This window comes from Erythrolamprus reginae, chromosome 9, assembly GCF_031021105.1.
Source record: "Erythrolamprus reginae isolate rEryReg1 chromosome 9, rEryReg1.hap1, whole genome shotgun sequence".
Taxonomy (NCBI): domain Eukaryota; kingdom Metazoa; phylum Chordata; class Lepidosauria; order Squamata; family Dipsadidae; genus Erythrolamprus; species Erythrolamprus reginae.
This window is the reverse complement of record NC_091958.1, coordinates 8,884,527-8,905,044: the sequence shown is the minus strand read 5'-3', so window position 1 is coordinate 8,905,044 and position 20,518 is coordinate 8,884,527. Positions and strand designations below refer to the sequence as shown.

At 41.4% G+C, this 20,518-nt stretch overlaps 1 protein-coding gene across 1 annotated transcript; it reads right to left on the bottom strand.

Moving 5' to 3' along the window:
• Positions 1-525: 525 nt before the first annotated feature.
• On the bottom strand, positions 526-18,763 carry DNAJA2 (DnaJ heat shock protein family (Hsp40) member A2). Its single transcript, XM_070760259.1, has 9 exons — positions 18,458-18,763; positions 13,044-13,103; positions 11,572-11,795; positions 6,904-6,984; positions 5,605-5,738; positions 4,485-4,681; positions 3,040-3,184; positions 2,785-2,912; positions 526-1,406 (listed from the first exon to the last, which is right to left on the bottom strand). Exons 1-9 carry the CDS (start codon positions 18,533-18,535, stop codon positions 1,218-1,220), a joined length of 1,236 nt encoding a protein of 411 aa, XP_070616360.1. The 5' UTR covers positions 18,536-18,763; the 3' UTR covers positions 526-1,217.
• Positions 18,764-20,518: the final 1,755 nt, after the last annotated feature.

Here is a 20,518-nt window from a genome sequence, read left to right as displayed (position 1 = left end):
TTGAGTGTGGCTTTTACTCCTGCATTGGGCTGTATATTGCAGTGTTTCCCAACCTTGGCAACTTGAAGATATTTGGACTTCAACTCCCAGAATTCCCCAGCCAGCATTCGCTGGCTGGGGAATTCTGGGAGTTGAAGTCCAAATATCTTCAAGTTGCCAAGGTTGGGAAACACTGGTATATTGGATTGTGCAAGGAGAATCCAGGAGATGCTGAGAAGCAAAGCTAAAATGGTCTGCCTTTTTGGCGGGTTTTCTTAACATAGGTGAAGCCTAGCTAATCCTGAACATCTACTTACCTGTTCTTCCATCAAAAAACAATGCCCCTATGTCTTAAAACTGGCAATATTTAGTTCAAAAGGACTGGGGTCTTGGTGCAACAGGCTTGGCCTGACCCATTGGAGGCCCGTCTCCTTCCGTTAAGCCCATTTCCTTCTGTTCAAACTAGTCAATACGGGAAGTCTTGTGCTTCAAATCACAAGGTCTAATTTCAGCTGCGAATGGATAAAGAAAGCATTACAAAACGTATCATCATACACCAATGGTTTTTATTAAGTTTCAGAAACCTTTTTCTTTCACAAGATGGTTTAAAAAAAACTTACAACCACTTTTTTTTCTTTTTTAAATCTTCCATGGTTTTCCCCATGAGGTTCTATTCCCGTGTGCCGAAACCCAATTTACTTACCATGCATCTAAAAAAGTGATAGATACAGGCTATGAATTTCTTTATTCTATTTGTAGCAGCTTATGCAAGATGCAGCCAAATAACCAAAGCCTCGGGACAAAATTTTTACACAAAACTTTACAATGTAGAATTTTTTGAATTTAAAATAGAGAAAACTTAAAATCTACACAAAAAACTGGTAAAAATCAAGCACAAGTACAAGGACTGGAACTCAATCCAGATGAACAGGACAGTGTGTCTCACCTTCCTTTCAAGTGCCTTTATTCTGCTACAGAACAGTCAGTCAGAGAGAGGGGGAAAATAAGATGTAAGCTTTGTGTGTGTGTGGTTAGTTTAAATTATACACTTCTGTAGATACTATGGACCAATTTAAAAAGTTACACATACAGCAACATATGTCCATTGGGCTCATGTGCATTGTTTTAGACAATCCAACTGTGTTGCTGAGAACAAGTCAGGCAAAAGTTTGAAGAGAGAAAAATCCATGTGTAACTTCCCTTACCCCACCCCGGACAGAATATTTTTTATTTTTATTTTACTGGTGGGCACACTGCACCCCCGGTCCATGATGGCCACTCTCCTCATCGGAACTATCATTGTACGCCTCGCGCCTCTGCCCACCGCTTGACCCACGAGTGGTGTCAAATTCTTGAAGCTCTACTTCTTCCGCTTCGCTTATTATGTTGGGAACTTCTGGTCTGGAGGGCAGAAGGTCTTCAAGTTCCTAAAAGCAAAATATCGTGAATTTATTTGGACACGCTATCCGGCCGAGTGTGATTAGACGCTCAAGGAATTTGTCTCCGGCGCAGAAGCTCTCGGGTCTACATGCAAAGCATCGGAATAATGATAATTATAATACCAGTAGAGAGGGAGGAGTAAGAAAGATAATATGCTTAAAAATAATAATGCTACAGCCATATTGCACAGGTAAATACAGGTAGACATTAGAAAGCAGCGTGGGAATTAGATGTTCAATGGTGTGTTGGCCTAAGGATATGGCAAGGAAAGTAACTTGCCTTTTGCTCCTATGTCATGGTGTAGGTACCTGCCCTACCCCCAAGATTTCTGGAGAAGGTGGAACAATGATGTTGACTGGGCCAGGATCGTGTGGTTTTCCTGTGTTTGGGAGCGGAAACACTCACAGAAACATAGAAGATTGAGAATTCACACACACTCCCTTTATCTGTATCCATAAGGCCTTCAAACATAGCAAGCCCATGAGTCAAGGGGAAGGGGTCAGTGGGGCAATCACTCGCTCATTCAGTATTTGGGGGGTGGGGACAGGTAACCGCAGTGACAAGCACAGGAAAGGAAACATAGAAGACTGACAGCAGGAAAAGACCTCATGGTCCATCTAGTCTGCCCTTATACTAATCCCTGTATTTTATCTTAGGATGGATCTATGTTTATCCCAGGCACGTTTAAATTCAGTTACTGTGGATTTACCGACCACGTCTGCTGGAAGTTTGTTCCAAGCATCTACTACTCTTTCAGTATCAGTAAAATAATATTTTCTCACGTTGCTTCTGATCTTTCCCACTAACCTCAGATTGTGCCCCCTTGTTCCTGTGTTCACTTTTCTATTAAAAACACATCCCTCCTGAACCTTATTTAACCCTTTTAACATATTTAAATGTTTCGATCGTGTCCCCCTTTCCCTTCTGTCCTCCAGACCATTCAGATTGAGTTCTTTACGTCTTTCCTGATACGTTTTATGCTTAAGACCTTCCACCATTTTTGTAGCCCGTCTTTGGACCGTTCAATTTTATCAATATCTTTTTGTAGGTAAAATTGAACGGGTCCAAAGACGGGCTACAAAAATGGTGGAAGGTCTTAAGCATAAAACATATCAGGAAAGACTTAATGAACTCAATCTGTATAGTCTGGAGGACAGAAGGGAAAGGGAGGACATGATCAAAACATTTAAATATGTTAAAAGGTTAAATACAGTTAACCCTTAACCCTTAAATAAGGTTAAATCCCCTTGAATAATATTACACTTAAGGTTTAATGGCATGTAGAGAAAGGAGGTGTGAAAGAATTTAGGATTTTCACATACTCTCAGAGATGAGAGTATTTACCAGATTGCTTTGCATACTCACTGTAAGTTTTTCTGGGCTAATCCAGTTGTTTTCAGGAAACTGCACATCAAACTTTATATAAAGATCACCCTTTTCAAAAGGGTTGCGATATTGTGGCATTCCCTCCCCTCGAACTACTCGGACGGAGCCTAGAGGATTTTTTTTTAAAAAAAGGAAAACTGTCAATGAAGGGCAGAATGTCAAAACGTTAAAATAAAATAAAAACATTGGAAGATGGGAGAACTTCCCAAACAGCAGTACAGTACAAGTTTTTACCTGGCTCAATTACTTTTCCTGGAGGGTATTTCACCACAATCTGACGTGCATCAAGGTGCTTAAATGTGAACTGAAAGCCGCAGAGGGCTTCAACAAGTCCAATCTTGTGTGTCATGTGCAGATCATTTCCATCTCTCTGGAACATCTTGGAGGAAAAGGGAGAAGGGCAGGGTTGGGATTTTGCTTTCGCCATTTGGCCCTCAAGTGTTTCATACACAATCTTCAGAAGTCATCCTGGGTTCTTCAAACTCTTGTCCCAAGGGAACATTGGACCAGATTACCTCTGGGACCACCTTCTGCCGCATGAGTCCCAGCAACCGGTTAGAGCCCACAGAGCTGGCCTTCTCCAGGTCCCGGACAATGTCGCTTGGCGGGACCTAGGGGAAGAGCCTTCTCTGTGGGAGCCCCGGTCCTCTGGAATCAGCTCCCCCCCGGAGATTCACACTGCCCCCACCCTCCTCGCCCTCCGTAAAAGCTTAAAGACCTATTTATGACACCAGGCTTGGGGCCATTAAACCATAGCCCCCTGTCCGACGAGTGTAGTATGTTTTGCCATGTGAATGTGAATCTTATTAGAGTTTTAAAAAGTTTTTTAGCATATTAATTTGATTTTTAGATACATATATGGTATATTGTTTTTGACATTTTGTGAGCCGCCTCGAGTCCTCGGAGAAGGGTGGCATACAAACCCAATAAATAAATAAATAATAAATAAAATAACGGCACTATTGCCACCGTTTTTCAAATCGAACATCATTTATAAATTTTCATTTATCAACAGCAATAGCATTTAGATTTCTATCCTGTCTTACACTGCTTTACAGCATTCTCTGGGAGGTTTACACAGTCAGCGTATTGCCCCCAATAATCTGGGTCCTCATTTTACCGACCACCCTCGGAAGGAGGTAAAGCTGAGTCAAAGTTGAGCTAGTCAGGATCAAACTCCAGGCTGTGGGCAGTTTGCCTGCAATACTGAATTCTAACCACTGTGCCACCAGAGTTCTGATGTTGTTACCAAGCAAGAAGGGCTCCTCAGTTCAAACTTGAGCTGCAAATATTCTCTTGTACTGATACCCAAATATCTAACAGGTAATTTCATGCAATCACATTGCAAATGGCACAACAATAGCCATAACAATAACATTTTAGGCTTCTTAAATACCACTCTATAGCACTTTTGGGCCAGTTTACAATGTTGAAGCATTATTTGCATTATTGTGCTCAACAAACTGGGTCCTCATTTTACCAACTTTGGAAGGATGGGTCAATCTTCAGCTGGTCAGGATTGAACTCCAGGCAGTGGGCAGAGTTAGCCTGCAATACTGCACTTTAACCACTGCGCTTGTACACATTTAATGAAGTTTCACCACCCCAAACATTACTGTTCAAAATGCCATACAGTGCCATAGAGCCAATGTTCTTTTGGCAATTCAAGCTCTTGTTACCTCGTGCTCTTTTTCTTGGAGCAGGAGAACAATGTCTCCTGGCTCCACGCCGGGGGCTTGATCAGCTTCTCCAGTAAAGGTGATTCTCTGCCCATGCTTCATGCCTTTGTCTACATGGACCTCAAGGATCTTTACTTCTTTTATCACCTTCTTCCCTTCACATTTTTTACAGCGGTCTTTTTCGTTGATTACTTCTCCTGAAAAGAGACAACACATTTGCACCTTGTTCTAAGAGGTTGGAAATTCAAGCTACAAAAGTCCCAATTCCCAGATCAACGATGGCTATTCCATATGCATTCATGTATGCGTATGTATATATTTTCCCATTCATTCATTCATTCATTCAATTTATATGCTGCCCATCTCACTATCCAAAACTTTCCCCAGATTTCAGAGCAGTTTCTGTTCCTTCTTGGCCTGACTGCCAAAAAATTAGCACAAGAATGTTCGGGAGGTAAGGGGGGGGGGATGCTTCCCCCCTTTCATATTTAGAAGATAGATCATGTGTGTTTATATGAGAAGATACTGTATTAATTGCTCAGATTTTATGGCCCTCTGCTTGTAAAAAATGGTTGGCGGCAAAAATATTTTTTTATTCACGTGTCACTAAATTTTAACAGAAGGGTTTTTCTCCCTGTTCTGTCCCTTCCAGCTTTTTCCCTTGAAGTCATCCACTTTCTGAATGTATCCTTGATCCCTAAAAAGGTGGTCAACCCAACCTAGTTTAAAATATTATAATGCAACAGCACCCTCTAATGCTTCATGTGACCTTTTCTGTTTGAAACAAGCAAGAAAGCCCTCTGCTGTGTCTCAATTGTACCCCAATGTGTAAACCAAGCCAAGATCAATCCCATACTCATTCACTGTATTATCAAAATATTCTAAATGCAGAGGTGGCCAATTTATACCACCCAACTTCTACCATTAGGACAGACAAGGCAAACTACCTATCTGTCCTGTACTGCCCCTCAAAGCGCAAAATGTAATGTGCATCTTAGCTATGAGGCCGGCACTGTAACATCCTGAACATAAACTCTCTTTTATTTGGTAACAATAGGACGGGGCCTGTTGAATTCTTTTGGCCTCCTCTCCTTTCTTGCTGAAGAACTGGTTGGATTACCTTCTCCATTGCAATCAGAACAGACCGACTGCATTTGCTGAACCATCCCAGGAGCCAGTTGCCTGATCATAATTCGCATGCCTCGACCTCGGCAGGCTGCACACTTCTGGACTGCTCCAGATTTACCCCCTTGACTGGATCCAGGTCAAAAGAGAGAGAGAAAGTGTTGTGGTTAGCTCTGGCCCAGCTCCTGCCCCAAGGACTGTGGATGTGGGGGAGACATCCACATGCTACAGGCCTGTTTTGCCCCCCCCCGTGGAATCTGCTGATGTAGGCTCCTCTGACCAAGAAGACATGAGTGACAGGGAGGAGGAGAGTGTGGCAGACAGCTCAGAAGGAGATCAATTATCTAGCTCAGGGGTAGGGAACGTTGGCTCTTCTGTGACTTGTGGACTTCAACTCCCAGAATTCCTGAGCTAGCATGATTGGCTCAGGAATTCTGGGAGTTGAAGTCCACAAGTCATAGAAGAGCCAACGTTCCCTACCCCTGATCTAGCTCCTCCTTGGATTCAGAACAAGAGTTAATGATACAGCCACGCATGCGGAGAGCGATGCATAGGCAGCAACAACTGAGAGAGTATTATCGAAGAAAATGAGGCCACCTGTGGTTGGGTGGGGCTGCTGTAATTAGTGAGGCTGCTATAAATAGCAGCCTGTGGGTTTGGCCATTGTGGAGAATTATCTGATCGTTGTGTTTCATGACTGCTTTACTGACTTTGACTTTTTGTGTGCTGATTTTTCCCCGCTTTGAAACTAAACCAGAGCAAAGTGTGTTTCACTTTGTGAAAGAAGAAGGACTGTGAATTGCCTCACAGCTGCAAGCTAAGTATCTCAGAACTGATAAGGGACTTGTATAAATTACCAGTTTGTTTGGAGACGAGTGCTCTTTGCTATACCAAAAGAGGCCTTGGTTTAAGTGAATTTTCATTATAAAGAACATTGTTTGAATTTTCAAACGTATGTGTGTCTGAAATTTATACCTGTGAATTTTTGGGAGGATTCTACCAGCGAGCCCGACAGAACAGAAAGAAAACGCCGTGGTTTATTTTGGGTCCAACGAATGGCATGGAAGTACCAAGAAGCTAAGCAGGAGTGCCAGATGGATGAGAATTATAAGAGAGCCCACCGAAAGGGTGGAGATGCAAATATTATGCAGCTACTCTGGCTGGGGGAGAGAAAATTCCCATTATACAAACAGCTGCATTTTAGATGGGTGTGCATTATTTTTTAGAATGATTAATGGACTTATTATTTCAACTAGGGAATTTTTCAAAAACAAAGGAATAAAAGAAAACTCACCCATTACATGAACTACAAAGGACATTCTTGCTAAGTTGTAGTTTGGTAGTTTTCCCATTATATAGATCTTCTAAAGAAACTCTGAGAAGAAAAGAAGTTTGTTTTAACACCTTGCAAAGGCAAATTTAAATAGGTGCGTTACTGTACATTTTCTGATGGAATGAGCATGTGGCATTGCAAATACTTGTCAAAACTAGCCCACTCAACGCAAGAAGAGGTGAGCTGCCTTAACTGCGAAGTTGAAAATAGCAGTTAGGTTTCCATCTTCCTGCCATCAGAGCAGCTCTAATAATGTGCACCATGACTACAGTTTATCCCCATATTCTCTCCCAAGTACAGGAAAACACTGATTGTCTACATCATCCTACCCTGGAACCAAGGCTGAGGCACCCATAGACCCAATATCACCCGAGTTTAATGTTGAGCAGGCATTTGAGTCAGAACATTCCAAAACTAAAGCAGGTTACAGTGCTTTAAGCCTTGTTCAGCTTTTCAGTGGAAGAAATGTAGGTCAAATTAAAGCACTACAGAGCCTCCTCCTGTGCTAGCAACTCAGGCATAAACCTAAAACTTCTATCTTGATTTGTATCAGTACTTAACACCTAGTAACAATCACTTCTGTCGAAACACCTGGTGACAGTTTGTATTAGTGTAGTAAGCTAGTTGGCAGGTTTTAAATCAGCATTCTTCATTAAAAAAAATGATCTGCCATTTTACCTCTATGCTTGACCAGTGCTGTGTTCGAAATTCAAGATAAGCATATTTTGAATATATTACAGCAGCAGAAGGAAACTGGACAAAAGTCCAATGGAACAATTAAGCAACAGGTTCATTTTCAGGTGTTTAATCCAACACACTTTTACAATATACAGTGGAACCCCGACATAAGAGCTGCTCTACTTAAGAGCAACTCGAGATAAGAGCTGGGAGGGGAGAGATATTTTTGTTCTACTTACAAGCCCAAATTCGAGATACAAGCGCCAAGGAGCTGTCTCCTGAAGCCAAACGCTAACTTCCGCGTTCGGCTTCAGGAGACAGCTGCGAAGCGGCGCACGTGTTTTAAAAGGTTGCAGCCGGCCTGGGGGGCTCGGGGGGGTGCTTGCAGCTTTCTTTCTTGCTCTTTTTCTTTCTCTCTTTTACCTTCCCTTCCTCTATTTCTTCTTTTCTTTCTCCTTCCCACCTTCTTCCCTCCCTCCCTCCCTTCACTCATTCCTCTCTTACTCTCCCCTTTCATAAGTTTCCTTGCTTCCTTCCTCTGTTCCTGTCCCTTCCCTCTTTCCTTCCTTCCTTCCTTCCCACCCTCCGTCCATTCATTCACCCATTCCTCTCTTGATCGCTTAAAGCCGGTCCCTGGTGCAAAAAGGGTTGGGGACCTCTGTCCTACAGGATTGGGTGGCAGAGAAGTTGAACATATGTAAATTTAAAAGTTTAAGAAAGTTTACAAGTTAAGTGAAAGAAACTTCATTATTCATTTATATGTACATGTACATTTCTTCATTAAAAACATGTCTTTCTGCATAATTTAGAGTTTTTTGAGGGCTGGAACCAATTAAAATTATTTACATTAATTCCTATGGGGAAAAGTCGTTCGAGATAAGAGCTGCTCGACTTAAGAGCCCAGGTCCGGAACGAATTAAACTCGTATCTCGAGGTACCACTGTAGTTATGTAGCACTAACTAGAGGTAATCCTTAACTTACAAGTGAGCCAAAATTTGTTGTTGAGTTTTGCTCCTTGCTTGAGACCCTGTAAAAAATTTTCCCTGCATATCTGAAACTTGAAATTTCATGACTTTGCATCTTTTCAGGGGTTCTCTCTATGAGAATTTTTTTGGGGGGTGGGGGGCTTCTTTCTTGCTGAAAAAAAAGTCTCTAAAGTTCTGTTCCTGGGTCACCCTGATCCGGACCGAAAATTCTTCATTTGAAGTGCTTGTGTTTGGTCAATTTGAAAACTTTTTTCACTTGGAAAGTAGTCTGAACATTTCTGCACACAATGATATGAAAATTGAACTGAAAAAAATAATGCTTATTGGTTTATTTTGATCATAAAAGGCAGTCCCCCCTTTTTTGTGAACTTTTTTTTTCAATTTATAGATAGTTTAGCCTGCAAAATGCATTCAATTTTACTAAAGTTGGTGCTGCAACAGTCATAAGTGTGGGAAAAATGGGTGTAAGTCATTTTTAGTGTCGTCGTAACTTTGAATGGTCACTAAATGAACTGTTGTAAATCAAGGACTCACTGTATTTAATTTCACTCTTCTTCCTCATCATTTCTCTGCTGCTTCCCACTTTAAGCAGAGCAAGTAGGCTTTTTTTGTGCTGCACAGATTGACACTGACTTCTATGGTATGGCTCGTTTTTCCCACTGCTTTAACCCAAAACAGTATCAAGGTACTCCAGATCAGGAAACAAACATCAGGAACACTACTTTGATTGTAAGGTGACAGTAACAGAACATTTGCAAGACTGAAAGGGCTGCCTCTTCTGTTTCAGGGAGGGTCAATTCTGAGATGCTTTTTCAAATTACATTTCTGCTTTAGGCTCAGATGTTGTTTATCAAACTGTTGTCTAGACCACAGCCCTTTCTCTTGTCTCTCAAGGTTATTCTCACAGTCCATTAAAATTAACATGGTTATTAGCAGACTACTTAAAGCCATCAGCTGATGGTCATACAGGAAGATTTGTGAAGGCAGCAGAACCAGAAGTGAACTCTTTCGGAGCCATATTGGGAGAATTGTTTAACATTTTAAAGCTTCTCAACTTTAAGACTTGTGGACTTCAACTCCCCCAAATTCTCCAGTCAGCTATGCTGGGAGTTGAAGAATTCTAGGAGTTGAAGTCCACAAGTCTTATTAAAGTTGCTAAGTTTGAAGACCTCTGGTTTATACCTTCTCTTCAGGAAAGTCCAATGAATACTTAAAGGCAGATTTCAAGTCATTCCTTCAAGGAGGGAAGGAATAATATCAGACTCAAAACGCTGAAGATCCCACTCGCCATCTAAGTTCATCCTTTCAGTAAAAAGTCTTCTCTATACCAACTCACATATTTTTAGCCATATTTTTAATGGACCGACTGGTAGGATGATAGGCTCCAGTTTGTTATTATAGCTCACCTGGCAAATCCTTGCTGAAGTTTCCCTCCCTCAGGAAACGTATCTTATTAGCGTGGGCAAGGGTTTAATGCTTGATTCTACAATGATTCAGTGGCATGACCTTATTTTTGAATCGCTTTCCTTGACACACCAAACAAATGAATAATGAAATAAAAATCCCCATGAAGTTAAAGTTCTATATTATAGAGTCCAAAATAGAGCTTCCTCAAGGCTCAAGCCCCATTAATGCTGATATTTCTTTTACCATAGCTTAATTATTTCCTCCAAGTGCCTTGCAATTTTGAAATAAAACATTCGGTTATTGTTATCCAAACTATAATTTCAGGCAGGAAGTTTTAGCTGCAATCGGAAACATTATTATTATTATTATTATTATTATTATTATTATTATTAGTAGTAGTAGTAGTAGTAGTAATAGCAGCGTAGAAAGAAATACTTCCTGCTCTTACTGGCTTCCACTCAAGTTTTCTTATGTTCAAAATAGCATTTTTAAATTGTAAATGATTTAAATCAGGATACCTTAATGTTTTCCTATATTAATTTTCCATTTTCTAAGATTCTCTTCCGAGACTGTAGACAAAAGCAACTTGAGGAAGTATACAAAGAACATTAATGGAAAAAAGAGAAAGTAAGCCATGATATCTTAACTAAAAAGAATAATCAAACAATAAACTAGGGGTGTAATAAAGTAATTTTCCCATATTGGATTTACAAAAGAGCGTGTTAGTTTTGAAGAGTCTTCTGAGGAGAGTAAAAATGAAAGAAATCAAGTTCCATGATAATTAAAGATTAAGAATTGTTAGAAATAAAAGGAAGGAATACAAAGTTGGTTTATTGGATCAATATTAAAATAGACATTATCCTTGGTAAATATTAATGGATTTTTGCTGACATCAGGACTGAATGATGAGGCTTTAAGGATTTGTTTAAAAATAAGAGATGGGATATGGAAAAAAGAGATCCTGTTGCATTTTAGAGAAGTTATATTTATAGTACGATGAAGGTGGAAAGTAACTTCCCTCCTTAAATTATGTTATCACTTTAGTCTCTCTATTAGGTTATTTTAAATACTTATTGCATAATTATGCAATATCTATTGTGCAGCCATTACCTTCCTACCTACTAATCTAAGGTTGAATTCTTCACTGGGATTAAAATCCTAACGTAGATTTTTTAAAAAACCCATTGAGTCTAAGATAGCTTGGTAAGACCTGCTGAGCAAACAGGGTTCATTTCCCAAATAATACCATAATCCACAGCAAAAGAGGCTCCCTTACATCCTACAGTGATTCCCTTGCACCAACACAGCTATATTCACACTGGATGGCATCAAACAATTACGTGTATTTGTGCAAAGTCAGGAATGAGCGTATCTTCTCTAGATTCTGCAGCACAGGTTTCAACCACTATCACCAAACCTGAAGTCAATGTGGATATTTTAATAATAAACCGTTTCAATTAGAACTCAGGACTTCCTGCCTTACAAAAAATACTTAAGCAAATAGGGTTATTGTGAATAAAGAATTTTTCAATTAAAGGACACCAGCTTGGTACTTACTTAAGTGGGTGCATCATATCTTCGCCTCGCCTTCTTCCATTACGACTTCTGCTCTGATTGCCCATGAACCCAAAAAGACCCCCACCAAATATGTGGGAGAATATATCGTCCATTCCTCCGCTTCCACCGCTACCTTCTCGGAGGCCTTGTTCTCCATATCGGTCATATAATTCACGTTTCTCGGGATTTGAGAGAACTTCATAGGCAAAGCTGATTTCCTTGAACTAAAGAAAAAGCATTTTTAAAACAACAATAATATTGCTTGATTTCATTCCCTAGTAGCCAAGGAGAAAAGTGAGGGCATCATCCATGGGTAATACTGGAATGATTCTTGTTTTATAGGTGAATGTATACTAGTTCCAGAAACAAGTTGTTTCATTTGGGCATCTAACATTTTGCACTGTCTACCTTCATAAGCCTCTCCTCGGCTCACCCTGTTTAAACTGATGGTCCACTCTTAATGTACTTAGCTTTCAAGCATCTTAAGTGTCATTTGCTAGCTTCTGTCACTCAGAGTACTAAGGACCCCTCATTTCAACCCTGAACTACAAATATTCTCCCCTGTTGCTCCTGCCAGGCCCCCCAGATAAACCAGATAGCAAACATGATGAGTTAATTCTACCTTACTCTAATGTTACATTATTAGTCTGTTCCCACCACCACTTTTAACTGCTTCATTCATTAGGATAGGTCCTTCCTAATTTTCTTGCCTCTCATCTCCTAGGCAGCCTCTTTTCTCCAAGATTTGAAGATTGTGATACTGAGTCTCCCTACCGAACACAAGGTAGAGATGAATATATCTTCTGTTATTACAACCGCAGGCCACTGTTCTCCAAAGAGCTCATAAGAGCACAGGAATCATCTTATTTTATGTTTACAAAAATCTCAGAGCCAGTAGTTCCTAGATAAGGTCCCAGAGTTGGCCTTCTCCGGGTCCCGTCGACTACACAATGTCGTTTGGCGGGCCCCAGGGGAAGAGCCTTCTCTGTGGCGGCCCCAGCCCTCTGGAACTAACTCCCCCCGGAGATTAGAACTGCCTTCACCCTCCCTGTCTTTCGTAAACTACTCAAGACTCATTTATACCGCCAGGCATGGGGGAGTTGAGATAGCTCTTCCCCCTAGGCCATTACAAGTTATGCATGGTATGTTTGTGTGTATGTTTGGTTTTATAATAGGGGTTTTTAGTTGTTTTTTTATTATTGGATTGTACATGTTGTGCTTATTATTGTTGTTAGCCGCCCCGAGTCTGCGGAGAGGGGCGGCATACAAATCCAATAAATTATTATTATTATTATTATTATTATTATTATTATTATTATTTGGCCAGATGAATTTTAGGATTTAGATTTAGATTTGAACTCGGACATCTCCCCAATCAAACAGAACACTTTGTATTTTATGTCGAAGACTGAAATTTTGTCAGTTCCTAAATCCATGTTTCAGAAGCAAGTTTCAAGGAGGGAAACACATACCTTGTCACCTGCGTTTGGATTCTTATCCGGGTGGTATTCTTTGGCAAGCTTACGATATGCCTAAACACCAAAAAGAAACCAATGGAAGAAGTTAGCAGGCAGCCATGAATTTTCTGTAGTTCAAGTTACATTAATATGTGAAATAGCTAATTTCCATGCAAAAATATATGTGGATGAGTATGTTCTGGTCCTCCAGACACTCTAGAACCACCGTTATAATAATCCTTCACCATCAACCACACAGATTAAGTCCGATAAGAACTGGAATTCAATAGGATCTGCAAGGTCAATAATTTTTCATTCCTGGACAAGCGTAAGACCCTTTGAAAGGAATACAGATGACCAATCAGAAACAGGAATCAATGTTTGCAGCCATATTGTCAAAAAAATAGATTGTTGAGTGGTTGCACCAAACTTTTGAGGCAACCCCTTCCAAAGGGACAAACTTTCTTACAAACATAGAACGTTTTTTTCTCATTTACCCTTATTAACATTCCCAGATTAGTAAACGATTGTGTATTATTCATAAGGAAAAAAAGTACTGAATTAAACCCTGGAAACTGACGCCAAATCATTAATTCCATAATAATGATTATGGGCTGCAGTGGGGGTTCAGATGTTGTTGAATTCCATAGACATGGATGGCTTTAGTAAGAACCTAACACTAACATTACCTAAGGCTTCAAAGCCACATGGGCACACTTCCCTCCATCACCTCTGCTACAACTGCTCTTGTTATTAGAATATCATTTATACAGCGCTTTTATTTTGACTTTGGTTTCTGCCAGAGATGCTGAACTTTTTGGTGCCAAGATTCAGACCCAGCGTAAGCGGGAGTAGTTTTCCAAAAACCAAGGACAAAGCAAGTACTTTTCATCTGAGAAAATTAACATAATGTTAGTCAGCTGCAATTAAAACCTTCCTAACTGCAATTTAGCAGCACTTTTGGGAAGGCTCTCAGGACTTCCTCAAAGGCTACATAAGAGAGTTGAGGATCTCATGATGTGAAACGCTCGCTTACAGCTTAGTGTATGATAATTATAACAAGTATAACTTGTTTAATAAGTACATCTTTAACCTGGTCAATTAGTTTCATTTCTAAATAACTCTTCATGGTTAGTCTAGCTATACTTTACATCAAATATTAACTAAATCAGTTTACTGTAATATTTTTCTGAGATCAGCAGTTCAAACCATTATATAGGCGTAAAGACACCCCGCTAAAAAAAGTTACAATAATTAGCTTTCATAAGAAAACTATAGCTGTCCTAACATGGCCAAGATCTTGGAGTATTTTAAATGGCATCTCAGTTATTGTTTTATGGGAGATAATTGTTCCTAAGGATTGCAAGTATTATAAAAATGAAGCCAAATCCATTGAGCATGTTACAGACCACTCCTCTTTTTCAAGATAGAAAGACAGCCCTGCCAACATTTCCTTTGCTATTAAAAATGAAACAGCTTTGGGTTCTACTTTGTCTTCCAAAAAGACATGCAGCAAATGGGAGTATTGTTACACAATGCACATTAGATTGAGATACAACCCAAGAGTTGTTAGTTGGCAACCATTTTAAAAGTGAGGAATGGAACTCTCCACAACTGATAATTGCCAGTTATAATCGAGAGAGTTCCATTTTGGTAAACGTGAGAGAGAGAATATCCATGCCAGATTCAAATAACTTCCAATGAACTTGGGGAAGGATTAAATGACCAGGTGTTCAACTTGATCCCCTAACAGCATCAGCTATGTTAAAAGAATTTCATTTACATGTAGGTGTTTTTTTAAAAAACAATTTATTTATTTATTTTATTTTATTATTTAGATTTGTATGCCGCCCCTCTCCGCAGACAATGCATTTTCAGTTCCAAATTTATGAAATCTTTATGTATGCGCTCAACAGACATGCTGGGATCCAACCATGTATTCAAAATTAGTGCCAAAGAACAATTAATTTTACTCTCCACTGGATTTACAGGAGGCAAAAGATTACAGAATATCAAACTCTATTAGCTTGGTCATGGAGAAAGGCAATATAATAGAGTAGAGGGTTTCCCCCACACACCCAGCCCAGTTCAAAGATATCAACTGACATCTCACACTTGCTTGTTGTTACTCATTTGATGATGGACTGCCATGAGCTGTGGGGAGAGGAATGAAGAGGCGAATGCTTTGGGAAACGAAAGTAAATGCTGTATTTCAAGATGCTGCCTCAAGGTCACCCAGATGGAAGAAGGAAAGGGCCACATACCAAACCAAGCCTTGCCCGAAAATACACTTGACCTCTAATAAACTATATAACTTTTTCAATAAATGGAGCCAGTGATACTTTTTACTGGGAGGCCTAAGCTGTGGCAGGCCCGACAAAGGAACTTATTTTTATTATTTATTTATTTTATTTATTATTTAGATTTGTATGCCGCCCCTCTCCGCAGACTCGGGGCGGCTCACAACAAGATACAGCAAGTCATGACAAATCCAAATAAATTTAAGATATTTAAAAATATTTTAAAAGAACCCCGTTTACTAACAAACACACACACAAACATACCATGTATAAATTGAACATGCCCGGGGGAGGTGTTTCAGTTCCCCCATGCCTGACGGCAGAGGTGGGTTTTAAGGAGTTTACGGAAGGCAGGGAGAGTAGGGGCAGTTCTAATCTCTGGGGGGAGTTGGTTCCAGAGAGTCGGGGCCGCCACAGAGAAGGCTCTTCCCCTGGGGCCCACCAACCGACAGTTTAGTTGACGGGACCCGGAGAAGGCCCACTCTCCTGTTGACCTCAGGCCCTATCACTTGTCTGATTCCTCCCATGCATCTACATCCTCAATAACAAATAGCCAGGCCAAACCAAAACTTCCCAATGTCTAGGATTCCTTTCTCAGCAGCAACACCTTCTTATCATAAAGAGCCAGGATATAGTGATTAACCAGTTGAAAACTGTATTATGGGATGGGCATTTGGTTGGCCTGGGAGACAGAGGTGCAGGGTTGACTGGTTACAAAAACAAGGGCACAGATACTCAACAGATCAGTTACTGAGGACAAGGTTAGAGTGTGATGCAATCCCAGGTGAAGGCAAAATGTGAACAGGATTTGATTTAATGAAAAATAATTGTGAATTAAGACAATGCTGCATTTAATAATTTCCCTATCTCTGTCACTAGAAATTATTTTTGGTAATACTTCAGAAGTTGAAGAGGAGTATATAACTCAGCCTCATGGTGATTCTACAGTAAACAATTCAGCTGACTGAACTATTAGGCAACAAAATTTACTTCCAGGAAAAGGAAAAAAGAAATAGTAGCGTTAACCCATTCTCCTCCTCCTGTGGGAACAAGATCATAAGGTGAAAACAATTTCTAGAAGACACCTAAGATACTGGAGTGAGAGAGAAGAAAAAGAAGAAAGTAATTTCTGGATCATCAAAGCAGTCGTAAGGTTACCCCATGAAATGGTAAGCGGGAGATATTTAGTTACCCAAAAATGTTTTTCAAAAGAACAAGAATCTGGGCAAAATAAAAGAGGAAAGCTATATTCTGATTTGCTTTCCCCCCAAAAATCATTTAAGGCAGTTTGTGCAAATGCCTATTCTTAGGAAGGAATGAGGAAAAAGCCAAACAGAAAGGAAGCACCAATGTTTCTCTATTCTTCACGCTTCAGAGTGGAGCATCATGTATTTAAACTGGTGTTTACATATATACACATGGGTGAGTTGTTCAGCCTCTCCCAAAGGGATAAACAGATGCTTGGATTATAGCTCTGGTTGGAGATGTTGGGAGTTGCAGTTTTGAGAGTACTTGGACGAAAGCTGAATACAGAAAGACTTATATTTGATACACAAAAACATAAAAGGCAAAGCCAATGGATTTGCTCAATTATTAATGTCTTATTATTTAGATGTGTATGCCGCCCCTCTCCGCAGACTCGGGGCGGCATACAAATCCAAACCTTTACAGCCTGGAAACCATGGATAAGATTGAACCTAGCAAGATGGGTGGGTAGCTATAAAAAAATGTTCAAATAAATAATGGGACTTCAGATATGTGATCCCCACAAGCTAGGGAGGGAAAGGAAGAAGCAAAAGGGAGTGCTGCTGATCAGGATGCTGCCGCCTCCTTCTTTCCCTCCCCCATAAACCTGCACTACAACTCCCACAACTTACTAGCACCCAAACTACAATATTTCCTACTATCTTTTCCTTTTATCCCACACCTTGCATCCTCTCAAGCCCCTTTTGCCACCTACTACAATGACCTCAATTATTCTTCCCTACCTGATCGCTTGGGCAACAAGCTCCATCTTCCCCAGCACTCCATTCCCCCTTCCATTCAGCCACCCCACTCTCCTTCTCGACCTAAAAGATTACACTGCAACTCCCATCCTCCCCAGCACCCCACCTTTCCTCCATACAGCCCCTGCTATCCTTCCCTACCCAACTACAGCTCCCATCCCCTCCAGCACCTCATCCTTCCTCCATACACCCTCTGCTATCCTGACCACAACTCCCATTGTCCCCAGGACACCATTTCTCCTCCGTACATGCCCCTGCTATCCTTCCCCATCTGACTACAACTCCCATTCTCCCCAACACCCCATTTCTCCCCAATACACCCTCTGCTATTCTTCCCCATCTGATTACAACTCCCATCCTCCCCATCACACCATCTCTCCTCCATGCCCTCCCTGCTATTCTTCCCCACCTAACTACACCTCCCATTGTCCCTAGCACCTCATCTCTCCTAAATATACCTTCTCCACCTGACTACAACTCCCATTGTCCCTAGCATCCCATCTCTTCCCCGTAAACCCCTCCCTCTATCCTTCCCCACCTGACCACAACTCCCATCGTCCCCAGCACCCTATCTCTCCGCCATATACCTGATATCCTTCTCCACCTGACTACAACTCCCATCCACCCCAGCACCCTATTTCTCCCCAATACACCCTCTGCTATCCTTCCCCATCTGACCACAACTCCCATCCTCCCCATCTCTCTCTCTCCTTCTCCACCTGACCACAACTCCCATCCTTCCCAGAATCCCATCTCTCCCATACTCCCCCTGCTATCATTCCCCACCCGACTACAACTCCCATCCTCCCCATACTAGGCTGCCTGCTCTAGCTGCCCCCCCCCCAAGGCTCCTGGCATTGTAAGCCCCCCCCCCCCCGTCCTGTCAGGCCTGGAGGCGTCGGGTTCGCCTCCCTCGGGCCTATCCCTCCCCCCCCAGCCCCCCCCCCCCAGGCCCGGATGGCCTGTGTTCGGCGAGGCCCAGCGCCTGGCTCCCTCTTCCCCGGCCTGCTGCTCTCCCTCCGGTGAGGCCCTTCAAGGACCGGCTCGGGAAGGCCTCCCTCCCTCGAAGCCGGGCCTGCTTCCCTCCTTCTTCCCTCAACCCGCCCGCCGGCCCGCCTCGGACCTTCTTCAGCTCGTTGTCGGAGACCCCCGGCGGCACCCCGAGGATGTCGTAGAGCTTCGTGTCGGCCACGTTCGCCATGTCCGCGCCGGGGAAGGCCGCTCCGCCGTCGCCGGGGGAAAAAAAAGGCCGCGAAACGCCGGGAGCGCGACGGCGCCGCGAGAAGCGTCTGAGGGGGGGAGAAGCAGGAAGGAGGGGGGGAGGCGGGCGGAGAGCGGAGCTTAGGCCGCACGCACGCACACACGTGACGTCGCCGGGACGTACGCACGCACGCCGCCGGCTTCGTAAAGCCCCGCCTTCCGCTTTCGGAGAGGGGAGGAGGGAAGAGAGAGCGAAGAAGCCTCGCTTCCACTTTTCGGAGAAGAAGAAAACCCGGAGACTGGATCGCAGTGGATTGGGACGAGATTGTAAAGGCTGCCCGGCCGTCTAGGTACAAATAAGCAATCACGAAACCATCACTATTTGTATTGATTAAATCTATTAATTAATATACTAATATTAATATTCTATTAATATAATAATCCATATAGAATTATTTATTGTCCGTGTGATTGACAAAGAATTTGTCTTTGGTGCATATGCTCTCAGTGTACATAAAAAAATATAGATTTGTCAGGAATCGTGAGGTACAACACTTAATGATTGTCATGATTGTCAAACAAGCAATGAAAAAACAATCAATATTATTAATAATAATATAATATAATAATCAATATAATAATTATATTAATTAATATAAATGAATATTAATATAAATCATAACCATAAAACATGTGATTATATATATATATATAATAAGGCCAAAATAGATCTATCCTAGTCCCCTAATTTTCAAATTCAGCAAAAAAAACCCCGTGACATATGTATGTGTGTGTGTGTGTGTGTGTGTGTGTGTGTGTGTGTGTATATATATATATATATATATATATATATATTTGTTTTCGTAAATTTTCACGGGTATATGTATGTAGATTGTTCTGAGTTCGGGTTTTGCCCTGTGTAATGTTTTGCATGTCTATGCGACGTTTCGGTAAAATCACATTTACCATCATCAGGCTGGAGTTCCAATCTCTGTGTTTTTGCAAAAACACAGAGATTGGAACTCCAGCCTGATGATGGTAAATGTGATTTTACCGAAACGTCGCATAGACATGCAAAACATTACACAGGGCAAAACCCGAACTCAGAACAATCTACATATATATATATATATATATATATATATATATATATATATATATATATATACACACACACACACACACACACACACACACACACACACACACACACACAGTGGTACCTCGAGATACGAGTTTAATTCGTTCCGGACCTGGGCTCTTAAGTCGAGCAGCTCTTATCTCGAACGACTTTTCCCCATAGGAATTAATGTAAATAATTTTAATTGGTTCCAGCCCTCAAAAAACTCACAAAGTTAGTCTAAATTATGCAGAAAGACATGTTTTTAATGAAGAAATGTACATGTACATATAAATGAATAATGAAGTTTCTTTCACTTAACTTGTAAACTTTCTTAAACTTTTAAATTTACATATGTTCAACTTCTCTGCCACCCAATCCTGTAGGACAGAGGTCCCCAACCCTTTTTGCACCAGGGACCGGCTTTAAGCGATCAAGAGAGGAATGGGTGAATGAATGGACGGAGGGTGGGAAGGAAGGAAGGAAAGAGGGAAGGGACAGGAACAGAGGAAGGAAGCAAGGAAACTTATGAAAGGGGAGAGTAAGAGAGGAATGAGTGAAGGGAGGGAGGGAGGGAAGAAGGTGGGAAGGAGAAAGAAAAGAAGAAATAGAGGAAGGGAAGGTAAAAGAGAGAAAGAAAAAGAGCAAGAAAGAAAGCAAGAAAGAAAGAAAGAAAGGGGGAAGGGACAGGAACAGAGGAAGGAAGCAAGGAAACTTATGAAAGGGGAGAGTAAGAGAGGAATGAGTGAAGGGAGGGAGGGAGGGAAGAAGGTGGGAAGGAGAAAGAAAAGAAGAAATAGAGGAAGGGAAGGTAAAAGAAAGAAAAAGAGCAAGAAAGAAAGCTGCAAGCACCCCCCCGAGCCC

Coding starts and splice junctions, on each gene's coding strand:
- DNAJA2 (XM_070760259.1), bottom strand. CDS start 18,535: ATGGCGAACGTGGCCGACACGAAGCTCTACGACATCCTCGGGGTGCCG. Junction 4,682..5,604: donor TTCTGATTGCAATGGAGAAG/GTAATCCAACCA, acceptor GTCTCTTTTCAG/GAGAAGTAATCAACGAAAAA. Junction 1,407..2,784: donor TTAGCCCAGAAAAACTTACA/GTGAGTATGCAA, acceptor TTTTGCTTTTAG/GAACTTGAAGACCTTCTGCC.